Genomic DNA, 22,386 nt, shown 5'->3' with positions numbered 1-22,386 from the left:
CTGGGGAGGGAGCATACACAAGTAATAAGATGTCTGACAGACAGAATGTTAACAGGTGGAGCTTTCCTGCATTGAGCAGGGGGTTGGACTCGATGGCCTTATAGGCCCCTTCCAACTCTACTATTCTATGATTCCCCATAATTGTATTTCCATACTAGAAGAGGCTTGCCCCATTTAATTTCTACCTGCCCCACAGCTGTTAAATGCACAAGAGCCCTGATCTCCTGCAATACTAACCCTAAACCATGGGGAAAACTCAAGTTAAAGAACAACCACAGAATTTGGGATTTTTTTTAAAAAAAGAACATCTGTAACTGTATGAAATACGACATTCTCAGGCAAACAGAAGTGATGAGACACTAGACATAAAAACATACACAAAGCCTTGACAAACAGCAACAAAAATACCCAGACCATGAGCATTTTCACATTTTAAATTTTTACTCATTATTGTTTTTGCTTATTTATTGCCATGAGCCAGTTTCTAACTCTCAACCTAACCTACTTCACATGGCTGTTGTGAAGATACAGAAGGCAAAATTAGAATGGCTGCAAAAGGAGACTAAGGCTGCAATCCAATACATGTCTACTCAGATGTAAGCTCCATTGGGTTCAATAGGACTTACTCCCAGATAAGTGTGTGTAAGTGTGCAGGTGATCCAATACACACTGACCTGGGAGTAAGTCCTATTGAACCCAATGGAGCTTACTTCTAAGCAGGCATGTATTGGATTGCAGGTTAGTCCTTGTATTATAGGCATGAAATTTTACTTGCCTTAACCAGAGTGATGCATCTTTGTACTATAAAGAGTCATACTTTTTCTCTCTCCCCCTGTCCCCCACACGTTAGTATAGCTTAAAGGCTTCACCCAGTACTTATCTGACCTAATTAGTGCAATCCTATACCCAATTTGATTTACCTGGGAGTAAGCTCCATTAAACATAAAGAGACTTACTTCTGAGTAGACCTGTATATACTGAACTGTAAGTTAACTATACAATGATTTTTAACAAGTGCCTGTTTGCAACTTTTTGCATTTGCTATGGGGATGGGGATTTTTTAATTTGCACAAAGTAACTTCCAGGGAATACCTTCCTCAGATGACAAAGATGCATCCTGGTTGTTTAGGAAGAAAGGAAGGGCAGGAAAGAAAACTGGAAGCAGTGGCTCTTTAGGACTCTGGCTGCTTGCTGTTGCAACTTCTGCCTGCCCACCCCTAGCTCACCCTGAAGCCCCGGCTGTGAAGAGGCTATTGGCTCTGCTCCTTGCTCTCTCAGCAGCCCTGCTACTTCTGGGTGGCTAGTGAGTGGCAGCAGCTAGCTAGCAGTGGTGGTCTCTCATCTCTCCTCTGGTAAGAGAGGGGATGAGAGGAGGGTGGCACCAAACCAAGTGCACCCCCCCTCAGCCAACAAGATTGACTCAAGCACCTCCCAGACTCTGCCCTGCCACAAAGCAAACATTTTCCCCTGGGGTGCAAAAAAGTTAAAACACTGCAAGTGCAGCAAAGTAGCCAGGGAGGGCTACTCCCTCACACCAAGTACTTACATACATATGTACGTACACATACACACACACGATCGTCTCTCACCTCCACAGTTCTTCACGTCCATTCTGCTGCTGCCTCCTTGCCCTCCAGCTCCTTTCTCTCTCCATTCTTCTCCACCAATGTCCTTTTTTTAAACAATTTTCTCCACTCCACCCTCCTGTCTTTCTTTCCATCTCCTCCCTCGTTGCCTCCTAAACACACGAGGGACGAGCAATGCTGTGTAGAAGCACATGATTTTCATCCATGAATCTGAGGAGCAGAATGCTTCCCCTCTCCCCCCTAAGTAAGGCCCAAAAGTAATGCTGGAAACACTACAATTACAGGTCAAAAGTAATAAAATTACTCCTCATTTTATTACAATCAAAATGTAAAGAAATTACCCACTTGTTCTTAAAAAAAGTAATAAATTACAAATAATTTGTTTTTCCTAACAGATTACTTCCAAACTCTGAAGGTATCCTGATTGATGCTTTCCTTGTGCAGTTGTTAGGTTAATTGTTTAAGTTGGGCTGCATACACACCATATGTTTAAAGCACATGACTCCTCCCCAAAGAATCCTGGGAGCTGCAGTTTGTTAAGGGTGCTGGGAAATGTAGCTTTGTGAGGGGTAATCTCCAGTTCCCAGGATTCTTTGGGGAAAGCCATGTGCTTTAAATGTATGGTGTGTACACAGTCCATTCTTGAAATATTTTTGCGTGAGCCAACAGGAGCTTCCATGGCAGCCATCTGAGCTTGACCATAAGATCAGACTGACGTTTAAGACTAAGTATGGTTAAGGAGAAAAATGGAACAAGTTTAAGGGAGCATAGATAATGCAGCAATGACACAATTTCCCACTATTAAAATCTATCATTATTTGGCACCCACAAAATGCCCTGCCAATGCTCAGTTCTCCAACAAGTGTATCTGGTATGTGAATTCTGCTAATGTTGCCTCAGTATTTAACTGAAGAGTCTGATTCATGGCAACCATGGCAGCGTAAGATGAATTGCCAGCAGCATTCAGTCTGCCCAAGGGGAAAAAAATTGGTAGTAGGGAGGGAACTGTCATGGTATTTCAAGTCTTGGATAATGGCATTTACAGGTGGTATTCCCCACTTACTTTAATGATGTATTAGTGTATTATTCATTTTATTTTATTATATTTGTATTGCATCTTTCCTTCATCATGGAACCACAGCATCTTCATCATCACCACCATTCTTCTTCAACACAATTGTCTCAAGGCAATGTACAATTAAAAACAGCCAAAAAGAGTTTAAAAAACACCAAAAAGTAGATACATTAAAAATACAAAATCGACACCTATGACAGAGACTCATTAATCCAGCTGGGAATGCCTGCTAGAACAAAATTGTCTTCAATTATTTTTTCAAAATGCAGATAGTGGGTGCCTGTCATTATGTTGACAGGAATGCTATTCCACAGACCAAGGGCAGCCACACTAAAAGCCCTGCTCCAAGTTACTGTGGAGAGGGCTTCTGACATCTTTGGATCTTGCAGAGGAAGTTCTCTCACAGATCACAATACCCTAGTGGGTATATAAGATATAGGACCATCTGTTCCTGAGCTCTATAAGGCCTTATATATGCTAATACCAACATGTTGAACTTGGCCAGGTAGCAGATTGGCAGCCAGTGCAAATCCCACGAGCAAGGTGTTATATGTTGGCAGTAGTTTGCCCCCACAAGCAACCTAGCCACCACATTCTGTACCAGCTGCAGCCTCTGGATCAACCTCAAGGGTAACCCCACATACACATTGCAGTAATTCAGCTGTGAGGTTACCAATGCATGAACAACTGTGTTCAAGTTTCCTGATCCAGAAATGGCTGCTGCTGTTGTATTTACCAAAGTCAGTAACCATCCTAGCCATTGAGGACACCTGCACCTCCAGTGACAGAGCTGGATCCAGGAGCACCCCCAGACTGTGCACCTGCTCCTTCAGGGAAAGTGTGACCCATTCCAGGGCAGGCTGCTTATCAGCTTCACAGATCCAGAAGCCTCTTACCCACTGAGCTTACATCTTGACTAGATTCAGACTGTTTATTAGTTCTCATTCAGCTCAACACTGCATCCAGACACCAAATCCAGAGCCTTCTCAGCCATTCTTGATTCAGATGTTACCAAGAAATAGAGTCTGGTATCACCAGCATACTAATGACATCGTTGGGAGTGGTTATTATGGAATTTCATGTTTGATTATCTGCCAATAATACTGCATTTTTATATTTAAAAAAATTAAAGGTAAGTTTTTGCATTGTACAAAAAATGGCTTGGATCCTAAGAATGTAGGGTGCAATCCAATTGCTATTTACGCTGGGCTGAGGGGAGTTGGATATGGCAGACCCCCGTCTGAACTGACTGGGTCTTGGATTAGCTGGGCTATGCTGGCGGAAGCCCCGCATCCCGGCTCTGCCACGGCAGAGCCAGGACCCAGCCAGCTCAGCCAGGGGTCCGCTGAGAAAGCCCAGCCTGGCAGAAAGGGAGCCGGTGGAAGCCAACAGAAGGCCCGAAAGAGGGGCATTCTGGGGGCATGTTAGAGGAGGGGCTGCAGGGGGGGACTGAGACCAAATCCAACTAGTGTTCAGACCACTCCTCCAAGTCCTGATCTGGGCAAAAGTTATGCTGGGAAAAGGGTTGGCCCAAGAAAATAATTGTAATGGAGGTCAACGAAGAGCACTTACTCCCCCATAGTAGGGTTTTTCATGAGAACTGGCTTTTACTTTCCAGCTCCTGGCTGAGCCAGTGTTCAGCTGGCCTGGAGGCTTCTGATCTTCCCTCTGGCACCCCTTCCGCTGGCTTTCCCTGAGTTCAATTGTTCTACCTGGCTGCAGTTCTAATACTGCTCACCTGGGAATAAGCCCCATTTAATTCAATAAGACTTATATCCGAGTAGGTATGGTTAGGATTGCACTGTAAAGCTGCAATCCTAGACAGAGCTGGGAGGAAGACTCACTGGACTTCTGACTAGATATGTATAGGAGGTTCATGGAAAGAAAACTTTCTGTTCCAGCATGTGCATGTTTTTTCAACCCACAATAGTACAGGAATCAGGAATCTGTGGTCCTCCAGATGTTATTGGACTACATCTCCCATCAACCCTGATAGTTGAGCATGCCGACAGAGGCTGATGAGTTGGAACCCAACATCTGTAGGGCCACAACATCTGGACCCCCTCAATACCAGCATTAATGACTATTGAATCAGAGGTGGTAACTATTAAATTACTGTTAAACACAAAGAAGTATCTTGTGAATATATGTTTTCACACCTCTTCCCCCCCCCCTTTGCTAAATATATGGAGCCTCCCATGCACGATCAAACATAAAGGCTCCTTCTCCAACTTTATTTCCTGTTATGTGCTTCATCATCTTCTCCCCATAGCTGTTACTGCTGTAATCTGATTAACTAACAGTGCAGTCCTATGCATACCTACTCAGTAGTAAGTCCCACTGAGTTCAATGGGACTTACTTCTAGGTAAGTGGGTATAAGATTGCATCCTTAGTCTCTTAGCAAAACTGGTCCCACTTTGGCAGGGCTGCTATGTTACAAGTGGTACTATTAAATTAGTTTAGTTCTAGTCTTTACACCAAATCAGAATGTGCAAAATCCAACAAAACACCCCTTCACAACAACTGCATTAGTCTTATTGAAACTCTGCTGACCTCCTTCAAAATGTCTCACCTGAAGAGGAACCTCCATATTTGCTTCATATTTTATTATAGGCAATATACGGTAATACAACGGAGAGATATACTGACCTCCTATTTATCCCTGAATTTCATTAATTTTATCAAAACTCTTTTAGCTTCCCATGAAATTCCCTCAAGCCTTTTGCCTGAGGAGAAACTTCCACATTCAGCTTTGAACTTTACTTTAGGTGATGTGTTTGTGGCAACTCTACCACCAGGTTCCTAAACACCTTCTTACCTGGGAATCGGTGGTAAGAATCTTCACGGTCTACAAAAGGTGGCCTTCGAAAAACAAATGTAGGGATATTTAGGGAGGCAAAATTGTTGTCAGCTAAGTAATACATATGGGCTTGTTATCAGGGCTATGTAACTCCAGCAATTTCAGTTTGCCTTCCATCAATTAACAGGACATAAAAACACAGAGACATCTTTGGATTTTGATTCCTTTTTTTAATAATAATAATAAATTGTGCCAGCAGAAGCTTTCGAAAGACAAATGATAAATAAATAACAGTTAAACTGAGTTCCTGAGGAAGAACCTACCACATGAAAGAATGTCAGATAGTTGTAAATATAAAAAAATGGCATTATTATATAAAAAGTAGTAATACTGAATCTTTCATAAACTGCCACAACACAAGCACTGCATATCTCAGAACACTCATACAAATGTAAACAAATACACAATCATTTTGTTTAGTTTAGCCTGATGGATTTACAGGTGCTGTTGCTTTATATATCTAGACAATGGGTAGGATATGATAGGCTAAATTGTTAAGGAGTAATATGTGGAATAATATAAGGAAAAAATGAAGCTTCAGATTCAAAAACTTAAAATAAAGCAAAAACTCAGTGGAATATTGCCCTCAAATGTTATTGCAATCAATTATTTAAAAACAGGACTGTTAAACTAATCTGAATTAAGGATTTAGGTATATATAGAATATAAATGAAGATACTTATGGCTTAATTATCTTTAGTATTCCATTATCATTTTGAATAATCCTTATGTTAACATAACTAATAAAATGTATATTTTAAACAATTTTTAAAAATATTTTAAAGTATGCTTGCATTTTGACAGAGATGAATTATTAGTATGGTCCATCATAAATATATAACAATACAACAGACCAGGTATAATCAGGGCCACCATTTGGGAACTTCACTTAGACAATAAGGCTGCAACCTCAAATATTATTCATTTCTGTGTGTACAAGGTTAGGGTAGGCCTGTCTATTTAAAATAGGTCAGAATAGTTCTCAATTCCTGGCAGCTCTGGAACAGTGTCAGCCATTGTTGCCTCAATGTGATGTTAATAAATGGCTGCAGGTTTTTTAAACAACATGCTTTTACCATGTATGCAGTTTCCAGGCCTCCAAGTGATCACTGAGAAACAGCTAGATAGGTCAAGATAATCTGATGTTATCTACTTTATGATTTTAGGGACTGTTTAAATGAATACTTGGGGCAGCTACATATGGGGGTTTCCCATCATAAGATATAGCCATAATAATGAAAAGATGCCTCTGGGGAGAATCTATATCTCAATGGCAAAGTAGATGCTTTGAATGTATAAAGTCTCATGTTCAATCCCTAGCATGTCCAGTTAAAAGATCTCAGGTAACTGGGCTTGGAAGACCTCTGCCTGAGAGACTGCCAGCCAGCGTAGAGTATAGTGGCTGGGATAACAAGGATTCAACTCAGCATAAAGGCAGCTTCATATACTCAACACATTCTAGACAGAAAAGTATTGTCACTGCCTTAATATTACTGCTATGAAGAGCAGAGCTTGGAAAGTTACTTTTTTGAACTACAACTCCCATCAGCCTCAGCCAGCATGGCTACTGGATTGGGCTGATGGGAGTTGTAGTTCAAAAAAGTAACTTTTCCAAGCTCTGAAGAGTCCTATCAACTTTAAGGATAAGAAAATAAGGCTTGTGAATCAAATTTAAGGCACAGAAAACTAAAAATTCTCACCTGTGTTTTTCCCCATATAGACACTAACTGATGATATTTATGAATACTATATGGCAAGTTTCAAACTACTGAACACTATATATCATGTGCTAGGTAAGTGGTCCATCTTACACAGTTAGTAGATCCTGGCCACAAATTTATTTTAAAAGCAATGTTTTGATATTTACCCTTCTTTGGGAGGATAAATATTTTATGAAACAAGACAATCCAATTATACTAACCTCCCTCTTCCCCTATACACACCACCAATCCCTAGCCTGAATTACAGCTTTATAAATTTGTTTTTACAGAACATACAACGGTGGCACACAGTCATAACAGAGTCAAAACCATCCACACAATATGTTATCAACACACAAGGCCTGAAGGGTTAATGTTCAGACCCTCAGTAAAAATGGATACACAGGACCTGCCTGTGAATGGCAAGAAAATGGTCATTTCAAAACAGAAACACAAAATAATCACAGCCCCATGCAACATTCTCCACACATCAGTCACTGAAATCACTCTTTGATTGCCACTTGCTCACATTTTGATCACTAAATAAAAAAAAATCAAAAGGGGAAATAAAGCAGCTTCAAACATTATGTAAGGATATTTAAATGTGTGAAAAATACACATAAAGATTATGATGTGAATAAAAATGGCACCGGTAAATTTAGGACATTAAATTTAGGACATTAGACAGTGGACTTTTCTTCTCTTATTAAACATTATTGCACAGAGACCATTAATCACACGTTCTTCAGTCTTCCGCATTTTCCTAAAAATATGACATAAGTGCAATGGACAATTTTTAAAAAATGTAGAAAAGAAGAACAGCAGCATGATTTGTCAGAATTAATCCCTATAATTTAGTAGGATAAACACAACCCTGCTATAAACAAAAATAAGTGCTCTTTGCTCACTTAAAAAAAAAATAGCACAATGCTGTGGAAGCCTGTAAATGCTCAGAGTGGGCAACACTGGCCCCAAAAGGAAAACTTGATTAAGAACACACTTGTCCTCGGAAATCTGTGGCGAAAATCTGGATTTCAAGTGCACTCATCAACATAGCTATCTACCGTTCTAAATAGCCTCTAAACCCAGAACCAGCTTGCATTTAGGACCTTGTCTGCAAGTCCTAGTCTCTCCAGGCTCATATTATCCTCAACGTTATCCCAGATAAGGACTATAAAAGGAAGATCCTAAATGAATAAAGGGTGGGGTTTTTGTTGTTTTAGAACTCTGTACAATAATTTACACATATACAGGTTGACAGGCTCCAGTCTGATCCATCCCATCTTTGCTTTCTACATCAGAATTCTCAGACTGGCTCACTTCTGGCCCAGAAGGCTTTGGGTATCTGAATGGGTATCCATTGTCATCAAAAAACCTTCGGAAAGTGAACTCATAGAAGGCATGTTCTGTGTGTTTGCCACTAGAAGAAGTCTGTGGGTCCCATGCCCTGGTGCTGTCCTCACTAGTGTCATCCCAAGGACCATCTTCTTCAACTGGATCAAAATTCGAGGTGTCCATCGGATGGCTGATCTTTGGGACGTAGGGAGCTGGCTGCCTGCGGATATCAGTGGAGAAGTCTATGGAATCAAAGAAAGGGTGAGCCTTGAGATCATCTGCTCCATTTCTTCCAAGCCTCTCTTCAGCAGCACAACACAGCTTTGTGATAAGGTCACTTGCTTCAGGGCTAAGCTTGATCTGGGATGGAATGTGCAGTGTGTTCTCCCAGTTTATCACCTGAAGAGCAGTAATATACAGTTAGCATCCAATAATATTCCTCCTAAAAGGCGAGACTTTTAGACGTACAACAGGTTTGCTGCAAATTGGAACAGGATAGTTGGCCCCAATGACAATTCCATTTCTTGTTATATCCCCTACACATAATTTCTCCTGCTGTAAAAAATTAGGCTAAGAAAACAGCAACAATGAATACAACCCCCACACCGCTGCCATGACATCATTCTGTAAAGGGTGAAGCCATGAAGCAAATTAATTAAATATTAAATATTAGAAGAGGCACCATCTCTGTTAACTTTTCATTGCCATTTGAAGACTTTCCTCTTTCAACAAGCCTTTTAAGTAGAAACCTTATCTACTTATCCTAGTTTGTATCTGCGTTGGAACTGTTTTTAAGTTGTTTTAAAAGATTTTTTAAGAAGTTTAAGATGTTTTGGTTGAAAGATGTTTTTAGGATGTTTTGTTTTTAAGATGTTTTGCAGATGTTTTTAATTTTTTGATGTTAGTTTGCCACCCTGGGCTCTTTCTGGGAGGAAAGACGGGATATAAATTTAACAAATAAACAAACAAATCAAATTATGCTAGCATGGCCTCCTGTTGACCTATTTCTTCACTGTCACCACCCCAAGACCTGTAAAAACACTGCCACAATTTTGTACGCACATCCCACCAGGATAGGGCCAACAAGAACAGAGTGACATATCCAAGTGAAAGTACTCTATTGTCATTGTTGCTAAGGGCCCCAAACCAGTGAGGTACCACAAATTAGGTTAAGACAGGCATAGAAGGTGTTCTAATTGAGGCAAAAAGATATTTAAAGGATTCCCCCACCCACCAGAAGAACTCTTGAATTACCAGACATTCTTTCTACATATGGGTATCATTTGCTAAGCAGTACCAATGTGAATTAGAAATTACCATATTAAATTTTCTTAATTTGGAAGAAAATGTGATCAATACTATTTTTAGACAATCTTAAAATGATTTTTGCTGAAGAGATACAAAGTAAATCTAACTTCATTCTAATATATTGATAAATACTGATATTTAATGCTGGCTCTATTAGGAATTTTGGATATCTTTTGGGATTTTTTAAAGGATTTTATTGATGCATATTGTCTTATATATGTGGAAGCAATGCACAAGTTAATTAAGTAATAACCACGATGCTTTGTCTAAATTTGATAGTTGCCAAACAGCAAATTCAGATTAGATTTATTATTTGAAGAAAATTGAGAAAAGATGGGGGAGGAACCACTGGATATAGTTTTGAACCTTCTCCCTGAGCTACACAGTTTATTTTAACAACATTAATTGGAAAGAATTTACCTTCAGCTGGGTTTCTGTGGGAGAGGCAGCCAGAAAGGGAGGCTGCCCTACCAGCATCTCAAACAGAATCACACCGACACTCCACCAGTCACAAAGCTGAGTGTATCCTGAAAGGTAAGCAGGAAAAATGTGTTATCCAGTTAGTAAGAACAGAATTGTATACATGACTCGCTGCTGTGTTATGAAAGACGCAAGTCAGATTTAAAATTAAAAACAAAAGAAAACATCTCACCACATACAGGTTTATAGGTTCATCTCAAAAAAATGAACTGTAGCCAAAAATTACTGAAAATCTGTTTTATATGTGTTGTGATGGGTGACCTTGATCCTGCCTCTGAAAGCAAAGTGGATATTCAAGAGTGCTCTGAATATTTTATTCACTGCACTAAACAGACAACAGCATACCTAAGGAAATCTGGAATTCTTCACTGAGAAGCCTGAACTTTTCATATCAAACATAGTCAGAATTACGCGACAACAATCCTAAACACATTTAAACCCCACTGAACAAGACTGTACTTACTTCCAAGTAAAAATGCATAGGATTGCACTATCCACAGTATCCTGTACGCTTGTATTGGGTGTTATTAAGTAGGGCACAAGTGTCACACCCAGTGTTTGGTGTATCTGTCTTAGTGTTTTCACTTGCAACACTTTAGTGAATCCAAAAACTACAAAGTCTCAATAAAGGTGGACAGGAATTCCCTGCAGTTCTTTCTACTTTTTGCATTTGTTGCCCACCAGGCATGTCTCAGCTCTAAGGGTAAAATGTACATTGATTCAGTGGTTGAACATCACTCTTGTGTTTCCACAGCTGCAAATCACCCAGCACTATGAATCTCAAGCTTCCTTCATGACATATACAGAATACAAGGCAGGAGTTAAAATATCAGACTTCATCTAACAGAGCTAGGAATCCCTGGAATGTTGATGATATTTTTCCTTGTCATCTCAATCAGGTGAAGCAGTAGGGTCCTGGACTTGGTAGTGGGCTGGATAATGGCCCATAAACTGAAAACAGAATTCTGACAAGAGGCAGACCCTGTAGGTAAGCAGTTCTTGTGTCTGGGAATTAGGCAGAGTCTGTTCTGGATGCAGCTCCCGGAGGAAGAGAGGATTTTAAAGAGGATTAGACAAATTCATGGAGGATAACAGTATCACGATGGCTATGCTTTGTCTTCACAGTTGGAGGCAATATTTATTTGTTTAAGACATTTATATACCACTTTTCAGGTAGACCTCACAAAGCAGTTTACATAAGATTAGTACATCAGACTTCCCGGAAGGAGTGCTGGCTGGTGGCTGTCTCTGAGGGAGCTCTATCTCAGAGAAAGCTTTTTTCAGTTTAAAGTCAGTCAAGAGGAATCTATGACTGGCGCAAATGTTCTCCAAGATAAAAGGAGAACCGAAGATTATCCACGTAACTTCGTTGAGTTGCAGATAGCTGGATTTGATCAGGAATCCCCTGAGATAAGAAGGCATACCTGGCAACGGAAGACGGAGCTTGGATTTCCAACATGCTGTGCTGAAAGTAAGCGAGACTTTTTTTTCTCTTTAAAAACGTTTTTAATGAGCTAGCCTCCATCTGTCTAAATCTTATCTTGGACTTAAATTACTACCGTAAAAGAGGATTGTTTACGAATCAGCTAATTAAGAAACTTGGGTGAGTCACACTTTTGATTTGTTCTGCATAAAGTTAAGGAAGAAGGGAGCAATACAAAGAATTTGTTTTACTTTTTTTTTATATATGACAAAAAACTGGCTTAAATTTGGAATTATAAAGATTAAAACGAATAAGAGGCAACCTATTGGACAAGATAATTTGATTATTTGAAGGAAATATATCTGAGACTATTTTTTATTCATTTCTATTTTGGATTATGTTTTTTTTTTTTTCAATGAATCTGCTGTTCGTGTATGTTATTAACTGCTGGACGCTGAGAACTGGATTTGTTTTACATTCTTGAACGTGCCGGAGATAAGAACTGTGTTGGCTAAGATCATACTAACAAGCCTGATTATATTAACTCTTTTGTTGTTGAGGAAAAGTAAGAAACAGTTTGCCACTAAGTTTGGGAACATTGGTTAATAATAGAAAAAGTTTTACCTTTTAAAAATGACAACCAGGAAAACAGCCAAAGTTTTAGAGCGAAGAGTTTCAACTGATACTCAGGAAGGGATAGACATGTTTCAGAAAATTATGGAGGGGTTTAATGACTTTAAACAAGAGATGAAACAGGACAGACAACAATTTAAAGATGAATTTCACAATATGAAAAAGGACTATAAAGATTTACAAGATCATATCAAAACAGAAGTGGGTGAGATTAAAAATAATATTGGGCAATTAACACAGGAAGTAAAAAATGTTAAAGATAAGGTGCAAACCTTAGAGAATAGAATTGATAGTTAATTTTCTAAAAAAAAAGACTAGAAATATGGTATTGCAATATCATTTCAACAATGGCTTCAAAATTGACGGTAAAGAAAAACTGGTGATGAAGAAAATTCCTATTAGACTTTTACGAAAGAGAAAAGAATATGCTTTCTTCACAGAAAAACTTAAACAATGTAAAATTCAATTTAGATGGGATGTTCCAGAGGGAGTGATTTTTACATTCAGACAACAGAAGTATCGATTAAATACTGTTCAAAAAGCAAGGGATTTCTTGAGAAAAGCTTCAAAAGATATGGAAGAAGATAAACTCAAAGACATGGATACAATTCCTGGGAAACAAAGTCAACAGAAACAGGTAGAAGAAGAAAAGGATGATGATGAATCAAAGGGAGCAACAGGTACAGACTTTTCTAAAATACATGCTTAAAAATGGATTACAAATATTTAACTTGGAATATAAACGGAGCTAATTCGGCGCAGAAGAGAAAGTATTTCATTATTTGAAAAAATTAAAATTGGATATAATTTGTTTACAAGAAACTCATATTAAGAAGAAAGACTCCAAATATTTAATCTGTAAAAATTTGGGTGAAGAATTTATTTCGGCAGGATCAAAAAAAAAAATGGTGTGGTCCTCTATATTAATTCACAATTGTCCCCTAAATTGATATTATTGGATGATAGTGGCAGATTTGTGGGAGTTGAAATTACCATTCAGGGTACAAAAATTTTGATAGTGGGCATTTATGCTCCCAATGAAGATAAAACAAGGTTTTATACTGGACTTATGGAAAAATTATCAGAGTTTGTATATGATCATTGGTGTGTCATGGGTGATTGGAATGGGGTAATTTCACCAAAAATGGATAGACTTTCTGAGAAAAATATTAAAGAGACACAGGGCAAATTGCCGAAGATTTGTTTTGAATTGATGGAAAATTTGGAATTGGTGGATGCTTGGAGACATATAAATAATAATGCAAAGGAATTTACCTACTTTTCAGAAAGGCATAAAACATTTTCGAGGATTGATATGATTTGGATGTCTAAAAGTTTAGTGAAAGATATTTCCAAGATGGATGTATTACCAAAAACTTTTTCGGATCACAATCCAGTGATATTGACTTTAAAAAAAAAAAATCTTGGATTTAGATGGAGATTAAATGAATCTTTATTACAGAATGATAAAATAGTGCAGGAATGTAAGAAGAAATTAAAAGAGTTTTTTGAACACAATTTACATAAAGGGATAAGTGAAAATATTGTTTGGGATACAAGTAAAGCATTTATGAGGGGATATTTTATTAAATGTAATTCTGAATTAAAAAAGAAGAAACAACAGAAAATGCAATTAATCTTGGAAGAAATAAAACAAAAAGAGGAAGAATTGAAAAAGAATCCAACTAAAGCTTCTACTGTAAATCAAATTAAAATGTTACAGAAACAAGTGTCAATGTTGACAGAGAAATTGAAAGGAAATTAAACTTTGCTAAACAAAGGACGTTTGAATTTGCAAATAAACCGGGGAAATTGTTAGCATATAAATTAAGAAAAGAACGACAAAAAAATCTTATTTTAAAGATACAAGAAGGAGATGAGATGTTGACAGACAATGTAAAAATCCAAAGGGTTTTTCATCAATATTATTCAACTTTGTACAAGTGTCAGGAAATTCCCTCTGAAAAAATAGAAGAATATATATCTAAACAGAATTTGCCTAAAATTACAGATTTTGAGAGACAAGCTATTAATGGTCCTATTATGTCAAGAGAAATATCTGAGGCTATAAGTAAAATTAAATTAGGAAAGGCGCCAGGACCGGATGGACTATCAGCAATGTATTACAAATGCTTGGAGGAGGAACTTCTATTACCTTTACAGTACACAATGAACTCTATTTTGCAAGAAGGGAAGATACCGGATAGTTGGAAAAATGCCAATATAACATTAATACCTAAAGAAGAGCAGGATTTAACTAAAACAAAAAATTATCGGCCAATATCTTTATTGGATAATGATTATAAAATTTTTACAACGATTTTGGCCGAAAGAATGAAAATAATACTGCAACAATTTATTCAGGAAGATCAAGTGGGATTTTTACCTAAAAGACAATTACGTGATAACGTCAGGAATGTTTTGAATGCGTTGGAATATCTTGAACAACGAAATGACATACAAGCAGCCTTGATTTTTCTGGATGCTGAGAAAGCATTCGATAACTTGAATTGGAAATTTATGTTTAAGGTTCTAGAGCAAATGGACTTTGGAGAAAATTTTATAAAATGGATCACATCAATTTATACATCACAGAAGGCACAGATAATTATCAATGGGGATTTAACGGACTCATGTGAAATACAAAAGGGCACAAGACAGGGATGTCCACTGTCCCCTCTTTTATTTATTTTGGTTCTAAAAGTGCTGCTTAGAGACATAAGGCAAGACAAAAGGATTTCGGGAATAAAGATAAAAAAAGAGGAATATAAATTGAGAGCATTTGCTGACGACTTGATAATTGTACTAGAAAATCCCTTGGAAGGAATCAAAATATTGATGGATAAATTAGAAGAATTTGGATCATTAGCAGGATTTAAGATTAATAACCAAAAAACAAAGATGTTGGTGAAAAACTTATCTTTAAGGAATCAAAAAGAGTTGATGGAGAAGATAGATTTTAAAATAGAAGAAAAGGTGAAATATTTAGGTATTATTATGACAAATAAAAATTCAAAGTTGTTTCATAACAATTATGAAAAATTATGGTCAGAGATTAAGAAAGATCTGTTAAGATGGGACAAATTACAGTTGTCATTAATGGGCAGAATATCTGTAATAAAAATGAATGTATTGCCGAGAATGATGTTTCTATTTCAAACAATACCTGTCATATCCTCTGATTTACCTTTTAAACAATGGCAAAAAGATATTTCTAAATTTGTTTGGCAGGGGAAAAAACCAAGAATTAAATTTAAATTACTACAAGATGCCAAAGAAAGAGGAGGATTGGGATTACCAAATTTGAGACTCTACTTTGCTGCTTGTTGCTTAGTCTGGATAAAAGAATGGATTGAATTGAGGAACAAAAGATTATTGGATTTGGAGGGTCATAACTTGAAGTGGGGATGGCATGGATATCTATGGTATGATAAAGTAAAAGTTAATGTGGATTTTAACAATCATTTTATAAGACGTCCTTTGTTGAAAATATGGAATAATTACAAAACAAGGTTTTTTTCAAAAATACCACTATGTGTTTCAAGTCAAGAAGCATTTTATAGAAGAGAAATGGCTGGAAAAGAGAAATGGTTAACTTACCAAGAATTATTAGAAAATGTGCATGGAGAATATATAATGAAAGAGAGAGAACAATTAATAAAGGAAGGATATAGTTCACAATGGTTTGCCTATTTACAATTGTTAGAAAGATACAAAATTGATAAAAAAATGTATGGGTTTGAAATAAATAAATCTGATTTTGAAGTAGATTTGTGTACAAATGATGAATGTATAATTGCAAAAATGTATAAATTTTTATTGAAAATGGATATGGAAGAAGAACAAGTAAAAGAGTGTATGGTCAAGTGGGCAAAAAATTTTGGTTATAATATACAAATGGATCAATGGGAAAATATGTGGAAAAAAGGTTTGAAATTTACATTATGTTATAATCTTAAAGAAAATTTTTATAAAATGATGTATCGTTGGTATATGACACCAGAAAAGTTGTCAAAAATGTATAGTAATGTTTCTAATGTATGTTGGAAATGTAAACAACAAGAAGGATCTTTTTACCATATGTGGTGGTCGTGTAAACAGGCAAAATTATTCTGGGCACAGATAGGTAGGATGATGCAAAAAATTTTGAAGATAAATATTCAGTCAAAGCCAGAATTTTTTTTATTGGGCTTTATGGGTAAACAAAAAGAAAAGAAATATGGAAGAATAATATTATATATGATTACGGCAGCAAGATTATTATATGCACAAAAGTGGAAAATGGAATCAGTACCAACAATGGAAGAATGGCTATTGAAATTAATGGACTTAGTCGAGATGGACAAATTGACATGCCTTCTCAGAGAAAAAACGATAGATACATTTCTTAAGGAATGGAAGCCTCTTTTGGACTTTTTGTTGAAAGAAAAAAATGAAATGATGATAATGGGATTTGACGATTAATCAAGATAGACTATGGAAAAAAGTGAACTTTGTATGTTTTAGGGGTCAAGTTTGATATATATTATGTACCTATAGCTGATCTGTAACAAATCGGAAGTCAAGTTTTTTTTCTTTTTATTTTTGTTGTATTGTTTTTGTTGTTTGATTTTGTTGTGTTTGTTTTATAAAAATTTGAATAATAAAAATTATTACAAAAAAAAAAGATTAGTACATCAAAAAGTAATGATTTTTTTTAAAAAAAGTTACAATAAAGTGGAAAAGACAGCTTGCTTGTTTAAGACAAATCTATTACTGCTTCTTCTCACTCCCCTCAGGGCAAGATGGTTCTACTGCAGATGTCCCTGTGGGGAAGGAGTGCTTCTGAATACCAGTTGCTAGAAACGGCAGTGGGGGGACTGCTCTTGAGCTCAAGTCCTGCTTGTGGGTTTCCCATGAGCATCTGGTTGGACACTGTAAGAACAGGATGTTGGACTAGATGGGCCATTGCCTAATCCACAGAGCTTGGAAAAGTTACTTTTTTGAACTACAACTCCCATCAGCCCAATCCAGTGGCCATGCTGGCTGGGGCTGATGGGAGTTGTAGTTCAAAAAAGTAACTCTTCCAAGCTCTGCTGATCCAGCAGGCTTTTCTTATGTTCTTATTGGGTGCATAGTCTGAGATATTCTTAGATCCAGCATTGTCGCGGGAAACGTAAGTGTCCTCAATGGCACAGAGTACCTTCTGCTAGTTTTGGCTGGGCCACCAGCTATGGCCATTCTTAGACAAACTTAGACTTGCCACAGTGACCCATGTTGGACTTGTTATGGGCTTCCTCCAATTCTTTTGTATTTTTACCCCCAAGAGTTCTCATTAGTAAGATGCATATTATGTACAGTGCAAGAACTGTTATAATGCTGTATAGGATTAAACCAGCTGAGAGATGCTGTGGGCCTTTTTCCCCCTTAGTCTTCGGCCTGACATTTGATTTCCAGGCATTCTGCCAAGCTTTGTAGTAAATAAAAGATAAGACACCTGGGAATGAAGCCAACAGCATAGAAGTGAACTAGTTATACTAGTTGAGTTTCTTTTAGAGACTTTATTGGGAACGCAAATTAATGTCTCTCCGAGGCATAAAATGGGTGATCCCCTGTACCTTACAAAGATGGTGCCTGTAGATAACACTGAGTGCTATAAATATGAGAGAAACAGAAAGCTTGTTACCAGTGCTTTCAAGCCTAGTCAAAGATGCTGCAGCTGCTGCTGAAAGTCCCTCCCAAGAATTCTTGGGACTTAGGAAATAGGAAAATAAATGGGAGTTCAACAGCGGCATATCTTAAACTTCTTAACCCTTAATATCTTCACACTTAATGTTTTACATGAATGCATGTAGTTGGCCATTAAGTCACAATCAAACAAGTACTGTGCAATATATCTTAAGGCTATCCTCCAGTGTTCTATTACTTTTATCAATATCTCTCTGTCTTATCCAGAAAGAAAATGAATAATTATCTCACCCCAGTGTGGGAGTCAAACTCTGGACATTCAGCAGCAGCTGCACCATCTTCAATGCTACACAGGATCGCTCACTGTATGCGTTGGAGAGACATTAATTTGCATTCCCAATGAGGCTCTTGGGGGTAAAAATACATAAGAATTGGAGGAAGCCCATAACAGCCTGTTGGGATCTTGTTACACCTATCCTGAAAGAGTTGCACTGGCCACCACCATGCTACTGGGCCAAATTCAAAGTGCTAGTGATGTCTTATAGAAGCCCTATAGAACTTGGGATCTGAATATTTGAAGGAGTGTGACCTCCAAAATCAACCTGCTGATGTGTCAAGATTAACAGGGGAGGTGCTGCAGTTATTTGAATCTGTTCTTCTGGGATACCAGAGAGGACCTTCTCAGTGGCTGCACCCCGGTTGTGGAATGCCTTCTCCGCTGAGATGCAGCTGATGCTGACTTATTACCTTGCACTTCCAGTTGAAGATCTACCTTTTCACAAGGCACCTTTAGAGTACTAGTGCTAAGACCTGGTTATGTGCTATTGTTTTGCTGTACAGCTTGTTGTGTCCCTTTATTATCTGCTCTTGCTATAGCATTAAGGAATACTGAGGTTTTATACTGTTTTACTGTATCACACCCTGGGTACAGTAAATGAAAGGTGCTCTAAAAATATTACAAACAAACAAACAAACAATCAAACAAGCCACTTACCTTTACGAAGCAGAACTTCTGGTGCAATATAATTGGGTGTTCCAACTAATGAATGGGCTAAACATCGCTGATGTTGCTTTTTAGCTCTCTGTTCCAAGGTCTTCAGCCTGTCTCCACATCTACAGTTTGACACTTCATCCCACAGATCGCTTGGTTCCATGCTGTCCTGCCTGATGTGGCTCCCTTTCAAAAAAAGGGGGGGGGAGAAAGCAAGCATAATTACATGGAAAGAAGAATAAAAGCTCTCCCAAGAAACAAAATAGGCAGCATTCACCGTTTTCCTCTGAACTGCAGTATGTGAGATGTATACTTATGAGTTTTGCAATTTAATTTTGGCTGCAAGGTGTGTTTGTATTTCCCCTGTCCCCTAACATGTAACATCTTGAAAATTAAAAGGGCATTTAAAAAAAAGCTCAGATGCCAAAAGGTCTCTCCAGTATTTCAGCTTCTTACTGGAAGACAAAAAGGTTCAGCTCTGGAGGGAAACTCAGGAACTGCCAGAAACAGTGACTAAGGTCGCCTCCAGACTGTCAGTATTTTGTGGGAGTGATTCAAGCACATACTGGAAATTTAGGTTTCTTCAGTTAAAGTGAATTAAAGTGTTCTGTTTCCCTGGTGCAACAAATCCACTTTTAAAAATACACCAGAGTCTTGGCAGTTAAAAAAGTGACAGGAAAATACACTGAAAGGTGTGGGATGAATTAATGAATGATAGGAAGATGTATAACCAACATGCAAATAAATACTAATGAGTGCTCATTATTACATAACCTCTCCGCAAACAAATGAGAAAGAATCCTCAATAAAGACTGGACATAGTCTAACCTCTGCATAATCCTTGTACAAGCAAGTTAGGATGAATGCTCAATACACAAGTTGTCTGAAGGAGCCCTATTTGTAGTGTGGAGTATATGGCAACTGTGTATTTGTTTGCACATTTATAGTCACCTCTGTTTGTAAACAGTTTGGCCTTGACTACTGTGACACTCACATCTCTGGTCTTCTGCTATCACACCTCGGCCCTCTCATCTCTATCCAAAACTGCCATGAAAACCATTCATGCTTTTACAATGAACTTCTCTCTTTGTTCTGTCTGTCCCTGGGTCCAGTACAAACTCTTTGTTCTCACCTTTAAAGCTCTTCCTTAACCGTGCCTGCGCTTATCTCTCTGCTTTTACATGTCCATACATCTGTGCACGTGACCGACACTTCTCCAGCCCCACCACCCTTAGCCATCTGAAGGTTTTCTGCTCCCTCAAAAGACTGTCCTTTCTCCCTTATTGCCCTGTATGCTTGGAACTGCCTCTCAGAACACCTGGACAACATCACATCCTTCAAACATCTCCTCAATCCTCACCTTTCCCATGTTTTTATTGTATTTTTGATTTTGTATTGTAAGCCACTCTGGGAATTTTTTTGAAGGCCAAAATACACATTCTTGTAAAAAGAAATAAGGCCTTTGGCACAATTCGGGAACCCACCTTAGACAATGGCCAGAGATGATGCAAACTGTAATCCAGCAACATTTAGAGGACCACAGATTCCTCTACAACACTACTGAAGGATTTTAAACATATACACACAATGCTGTACTACTTTAGAAGTTAATAGTAACATCTAGAGAGCCACAAGTTCCCAATCCGTGTCTTAAATCTTACCTAACACTGAAACTATTTTTATTTTTTAAACATGTCTATACTGCCAAAATTAAGAATTAATGAACTAAACCTAAAGATTTGTAACTGAAGTGAGTGCACATTCTTCCCCTATTCACCTTCCTCATGCTGTTGTCGCTCCTAAGTCTAACTTGGATTGCCAACTGCTTGGGAGAGGGGCCCATTTCCTTCTCTCTCTCTCTCTCTCTAAACATGTAAGCACCCCATCATGACGTCACAGTGTGATGGGGCGAGCTATGTGGCAGCCGCAATAGCAGCTGTGGCCTGGACAGGAGGCCAGGTAATAGGTCAGCCTGGGAGGTCTGGTGACCTGCAGGGGGAAGGAAAGCTTTGCCAATGCAGGAGCAGCATAGAGGCCTGGTGGAAGTTTGGTGACCCATGGCAGGGGGAGGTTTGGCAACCCACAGAGGAGGCAGGGGGAGTGTTGGTGACACATGGGGGGCAGGGGTAGCTTTGGTGACCTGTGGGGGGGGCAAAGGGGAAGCTTCAGCAACCTGTGGGAAGCGAAAGTGAGAGCTTTAGCAACCTGCAGGAAGCGAAGGGGGGAGTTTTGGCATCCCATGGGGAGTGCAGGGGGAGCTTTGGCAACCTGTGGGGGGAAGGGGGGCTTTGGCAACCCAACAAGATCAATCAGAATAGGAGGCAGGGTTGACAAGTGAAGCGAGCAGGGGCACAGCCCCTGGTACTCCATAAAAACAGGGCAGCTGACATGGTGCCCTCCACATATTATTGCAAGCATGGCCAATGATCAGGGATGATGGGAGTTGTAATCCACCAACATCAGAAGGGCACTGTGGTAGCTGCCCTGCTGTAAAGTAGTAAAGGTAGTAGTAACAACTACAGCAGCACGTTTTGAAGTTACATCCTTGCCCCCAGGTAAGCACTATACCTTTCTGATAATATTTTGAGTTGTGTGTCCACCTGAATCCAGTGCAGAGGCCAAAATCAGTCAGTTTGATGTGTCCATCAAGATCAATCAGAATGTTATCAGGTTTGATGTCTCTGTGGATAAACCCCATTTTGTGCACACTCTCTATGGCCAATGTGAGTTCAGCAATGTAAAACCGAGCTAGCTTTTCTGGAAAGACTTCCATTCGGATCAACAAGCTCATCATGTCTCCACCAGGGATGTAATCCATCACAAAATATAGGTTCTCTTTGTCTTGGAAGGAATAGTAGAGCTTAACCACCCATTCGTTGTCTGCCTCTGCAAGGATATCTCTTTCTGCCTTGACATGAGCTACTTGGTTTCGGTTCAGCACATCTTTCTTCCTCAGAGTTTTCATGGCATACAGAGCATGAGTGTCAACTTTGCAGGCAAGGCAGACTTCTCCAAAAGCGCCAATACCCAGAGTCTTGATTTTTACAAACATTGATTTGTCCATTTTGGCTCTCTTAAGCCTGTTGTAGTTGGACTCCTTTTGGTAGAGAATTTTCCTCATTTGCTCTTGTTCTGCTTCACAAAGGCCAGCCTTGATAAGAATGGGGTGGGGAGAGAGCAATCAAGACAGTTAAGATTATCAGGAAAAAAATGTCAGAAAGCTACACAAACACCTCAGGAAAATTATTAAAAAATTAAAGGCTGAGGGTGTTTTTGTTCCATTTCAACTTTTAAATATTTAAACACAGGACATGCAGGTTGCATTTG

At 38.5% G+C, this 22,386-nt stretch overlaps 1 protein-coding gene across 6 annotated transcripts in view; it reads right to left on the bottom strand.

Moving 5' to 3' along the window:
* Nucleotides 1-5,692: 5,692 nt before the first annotated feature.
* Nucleotides 5,693-22,386, bottom strand: part of LATS2 (large tumor suppressor kinase 2) — a 61,464-nt gene continuing 44,770 nt past the window's right edge. For all 6 annotated transcript variants that reach the window (XM_061628574.1, XM_061628576.1, XM_061628577.1 and 3 more), the window contains exons 5-8: nt 21,628-22,210; nt 19,063-19,245; nt 10,286-10,392; nt 5,693-8,956 (exon numbers count right to left, since the gene is read on the bottom strand). In XM_061628574.1, the coding sequence (XP_061484558.1) occupies nt 8,462-8,956; nt 10,286-10,392; nt 19,063-19,245; nt 21,628-22,210 (1,368 nt within the window). In that variant the 3' untranslated portion in view covers nt 5,693-8,461. The remainder of the gene's footprint in view (nt 8,957-10,285; nt 10,393-19,062; nt 19,246-21,627; nt 22,211-22,386) is intronic.

This window comes from Rhineura floridana, chromosome 5, assembly GCF_030035675.1.
Source record: "Rhineura floridana isolate rRhiFlo1 chromosome 5, rRhiFlo1.hap2, whole genome shotgun sequence".
NCBI classification, from domain to species: domain Eukaryota; kingdom Metazoa; phylum Chordata; class Lepidosauria; order Squamata; family Rhineuridae; genus Rhineura; species Rhineura floridana.
The sequence above is the reverse complement of the archived record's forward strand: the minus strand, read 5'-3'. Positions and strand labels throughout refer to the sequence as shown.